General features: G+C 41.8%; 1 protein-coding gene across 2 annotated transcripts in view; it reads left to right on the forward strand.

The window, feature by feature from the left end:
• The window catches only part of LOC138030228 (tyrosine kinase receptor Cad96Ca-like), a 27,732-nt gene that overhangs the window by 10,015 nt on the left and 12,717 nt on the right, over positions 1–5,000 (forward strand). For both annotated transcript variants that reach the window (XM_068878118.1, XM_068878117.1), the window contains exons 7-8: positions 96–289; positions 3,863–4,184. In XM_068878118.1, coding sequence (XP_068734219.1) covers positions 96–289; positions 3,863–4,184 — 516 coding nt within the window. The remainder of the gene's footprint in view (positions 1–95; positions 290–3,862; positions 4,185–5,000) is intronic.

Raw genomic sequence — 5,000 nt, forward strand, 5'->3', positions numbered from 1 at the left:
GAGTGATGTTTAAGTTGGCGAGAAGAACAAGGGGACACCTTGTGACGCTTATTAAAATCATATTGATGCGTGTGATCTGTTCCCTTTTTTCTCAGAAAATAAAAACAATGGACAACAACCACAACGAGAAAATGGCAGTTCATCAACTGGTGCTTTAGTGGGAGGTGTCATTGGGGGAGTGGTGTTTGTTGCTTTGGTCATTGTCTTGGTCTTTGTTTTGCGGCGTCAAAAAAGAAAAAGCAGGAAGACTCCTCAAAAACAACTCCCAGCAGTCGCCTATGCCGTTGTGGTATGTATAATAGGGAGCTAAAGCAACGACAACGGCGACGGCAACGAGAACGTCACAAATTTGCATATTTAGTGGGTAAAAACAATAGCTTTGCACGTCCTGCACGTGCGTTTTTCACTTTTGTCCATTTCGTTGCCGTCGTCAGCAAAACAACAACGTGAAATAGCCAAGTTTTTGGTTTTATGAAGAACGTCAGCACTTGAGGATAAATTTTCATTTTCTCTCCTAAAATGGAGTGCCGTTCCGACTGGTGTCATCTTTGAGGAATTACCACACCCTTGTCATATTAAAAACGTTGAAATAGTCTCGAAGCGATTAAAATAACGCAAATTTATATTTCGAGATGACGTTCTCGTTGCCGTCGCCGTTGTCGTTGGTTAATCTCCCTAATAGAGAGCTTAAGATCTACGACGACGACGTCGTCGAAAACGCCAGAAAACAATGATATCACTGGTTAAAAGAGCATAAATAATCGTGCTGCACGTGCGGCACGGATTTTAGCTCATATTTTTGCGTTTCTCTGCATGACGACGACGGTAGCATGCAACAGAGAATCTTTCATTCTCTATTTTCAGTCTGAAATCGCTCGTACCAATTTATTTTTAGGAAACTTCGCCCACATTGTACAAAGTGAACGAGGTGGAATAATCGCGAAAGACTTTTACTAGAGCAAAGTTCTATTTTGAGGGGACGTTTTCGTCAACGTCGCCGTCGTAGATCTTAAGCTCCCTAATGTATTTGTGTTAACCCAGTTATTTTCCAAGCAAAAGTATGACCATTCATAAATAAAAGGAGGAACAAGAGTCTCCAACCACACACCCATCTACACCAAAAGAAAAGGATTTTAGAGTCCCAAAATAATTAAAGAGTTTATTTGCACCCTTTAGAGACCTCTGGTACATTTATTGCATAATTTCTAACTTTCATAGAACGAGTTTCAATCGAGTGTCGTAAAACCAAAACCAAAGTAATTACTTTGGCTAATCAAAAAGGACGGATACAATACAGTTAACCAATCAAAACTCGAAGTAATTTCACGTTGCCGACACAAAGCGCGGGAAAATGTGCAGGCGCGAGCCACAATTGGTTTTAGTTTCACTTCCAATTGGTTGAAAAAGTGGCGCGAGAACTTTGAACCAATCACTGAGTGAAGAAATGCAAAACCAAAGCAATTCGCTAATTACTTTCGACACTCAATTGAAAACCGCAGTAAGTGTTAAAAGACTCAGCTGACTCTTCAGTAGACTGCAGTTGTTTCATGACCCCACGAGGGTCTTACCGTGTTTGTACCGAAGCATTGGTTGTGTGTCGGTCGACAAGTCGGTTACGTGTTGGTGATGTGTCCGGCGACCAACGCGTTGACTGACGCGTTGTTTGGATAGGATTCGTTACCGTCCGTCACTCAGACATCTTGTTTTAAAATGTAAAAGTATGTATTTTCAGCGATGAGCACTGAATCTTCCATATCAGGGAGACAGCTGAGTGAAGTTGTCATGTTGCCGGAGTTGAAAGGCCAATTTACACTACAGAAAAAGCTGGGTCCGGACCCATTAACGCCCGTCTCAAACGTCGAACTTTTGCCGGATCGAATGCAAATCAGAAAAATCTATTGTTTTCGTTCATTTGCATTAGAGTCGGCACATTTAAAGTTCGACGTTTGAAGCGGGCCTAACACTTGTTAAGGTCTGCTTTTCCTAGTCTGAAATTTTAGGAATTCGCTAATTATTTTCGAAACTCCATTTAAAATCGGCCTCAAAAGACTATTATCACTATCATTAGAGCGATTTTCAATAGACCAATTTCGATATATTAAAATTCAGTCATGAACAAAAGGCATCATCTCGAGGCTCTGGGGAATAAATATAAGGATTTGTATGAGTTTTTCCCCTGAGCCTCGAGATGATGTCTTTTATTTAGGACGGAATTTTAATATATCTAAAATGGGCTATTGAAAGTCGGAAGTTATTAGCGAATTGCATTACTTCACTCAGTGATTGGTTCAAAGTTATCGCGTTACTTTTTCAACCAATCAGAAGTGAAACCAAAGCCAAAACCAATCGTGGCTCGCGCGTGCACATTTTCCCGCGCTTTTTGTGTGGGCTACGTGTAATTACTTCGAGTTTTGATTGATTTACCGGATTGCCATATATCTTAGCCGTGTAATAGGCGGCTATGGAACAGGGCCTTAAGGCCAGTTTTACCATGAACCAAACCAAATTGTTGGCTGTGTAAACGGTAAAAAAGTTGGTCCTAACCACTTTTTAATCCGTCCGGGCCCATTTTTTTTCTGTAAATGGCCCTGAAGTGTCCAGCTTTGCAACCACCTAAAGTTGTTCTGAGTAATGCCCGGTTCAACTTCTTCGCTTGTAAACAGCCAACTGGTTTGCCATTCCTTAGAGTTATTCTATCATTTGTTCAAAAACAGTAAACAAACTGTGGTGATAAACATATTTTAACATATTATGTTCAGCACTGTAGTTTGTTTATTGTTTTTGATCAAGTTAAAATGGTCGAAAAACAAGAGTAGCTATCATTTGTTTCCATCCTTTTGTTTCCTTTGGGGACGGGTCGTTTAGGTGTATTGTTATCATTGGCATATAACCATGATGTACTCCCACGGTAAAACAATTCATCGATTTCCAAATAAGTCGGAAATGGGAAATAGCAGTGTATTTTTCTATGATAGCTTTATTGAGATAGTTTATTTCTCTTCATTTGCACTGCCTTAATCTACGTCACCACATTGTAGTTCTGAACAGCTGTACTGTTCTACTTAAGAGATAGAAAACATGTACCGTGTTTCTATCGAGTTATAGAAACACGAGTGAAAGTTTGGGAGAACGAGAAATGTTGTGGGAACACGAGCCGCAGGCGAGAGTTTCCACTGTTTTTTCGAGATCTCCCAAACTTTCACGAGTGTTTCTATAACTCGATAGAAACACGGAGTACAAGTTTTCTATTTTAGAAAACAACGCGCCGAGAAACAGGAAAACAAATTAATAACTCTGATTATCTAGATGTAAATTCTCTTTGCTCCCGCCATTACTCCGCCAACAGCTCGTGCTAGTTCTGTGTCTCCATCGAGTTAAAGAAACACGATTTTTAACCAATCAGCGCGCATATTTTCTTAGGACTGTTTTCTAAAATATAGTACAGTACTGAATACTTAGAAGCCTGAAAGTCAAGAAGTCCACGAAAAGTACATCCCATTTTTCTGCCATCTCAATAGACGGTGACCGACTCGGGTAACTCAATGTTGCACCCAATTCAAATCTCTCGGGGATAAGGTTCGTTGTGTGTTTCATTTGCATGATAATGCAGCACTTACATTTAAATGACATGGAAATACTTGGAACAAAACATTTTATTCCCAAAGGATTTGAATTGGGTACAACATTGAGTTACGCGAATCCGTTGATATCAGAGACGATTTCCTCGAAATTTAAGAGCAATCACCTCACAAGAATTCGTAATGTTCACTTTCGGGGAATGTTTCACAAGAATTCGTAATGTTCACGTATGGTTTCCGTTTGTTGCTCAAGAATGCCTAATGTCTCGTTTTCCTCCTGGTAGGATCAGGAAAACAACATTTATGCCACCACAGATGCCACAGACGCCAACGTATATACCACAGACGTCAACGTAGATACCACAGCAAACCCACAGCAGAGATCTGACACCTACTCCTATGCCTCTATTAAACTTGATGCAGCTGCTGCCATGGCAACGGGGCAACTCGAATACGCCTCCGTTCAGAAGCCGAAGCAGTGGGAATTACCGAAGAGCAATGTTCGTTTGGACAAGAAGCTGGGTTCAGGTCATTTTGGCCAAGTGATGAAAGGGTTTTTGAAGACCAAACAAGGGACTCGAGTTGTTGCCGTTAAGATGCTTAAAGGTGCGTGTGTGGAACAAATTCGGTTACAGCTCAGTTAAATTGTCTGGCCGTCTCGCTCCCCAGTCGTTTTGTTCCAAGGTTGTATCGCTTCGCTCCTCGTCAAAGTCAGTGCAAATCGGTCGCTTCACCAACAAGTTGACTCACCCACTCCTTCTAAGTATGTTCGCCCACACATTAAGTTAACTCGCCTTGACTTCGACCGACTGGGCGAGTGAACTTAATTGTGGGCGAAGCGACCGACATTGAAGTCAGTTCGTATCAGGACAAAAAAAATCTTTTCGGAGAATAAAGTTGCTCCCTAAGTCAAGCAGCTGCAACAGATCGGAAAATGTGTCTTAAGTTGTCCCTTTTCTCTATTGACTATTGCCTGGGACAAAACGACTCTGACTGGAAGCGAAACGACTGCAAAGCAGCGAAAGGACTCTAACGTGATCCTAACGTTTCGGATATGAATTGGTGTCGGTCGGGAGTCCCGATATGCTCATCAGTTAATCGAGGCCCGATCCGGCAGTGTTGTCCCGATAAGTAACGATAACGAAGGCTTGCTTCACCCATATTTACGAGTGTGTACCGGCAACGTACTCCCGTGTGTCATTCCGGGATAGGCACCATGTCTGCGTTGGGGGCGGGGGAGGGCGCAATTCGTTCTTGTTCAATCCGTCTTTTCTACCAAATTGTAGCTATAATCAGCTGAAGTGGAGCTCGTGGGATCGAACCTCGATCTGAACAGTATCTAAGGAGGAGACCCTGCTATAATGATATCTGCAAATGAGTAAATTTCTTACGTTTTCCTCTCTCTCGGATAAGAATGGTAAG

This window comes from Montipora capricornis, chromosome 13 (assembly GCF_036669925.1).
Source record: "Montipora capricornis isolate CH-2021 chromosome 13, ASM3666992v2, whole genome shotgun sequence".
Classification (NCBI taxonomy): Eukaryota; Metazoa; Cnidaria; class Anthozoa; order Scleractinia; family Acroporidae; genus Montipora; species Montipora capricornis.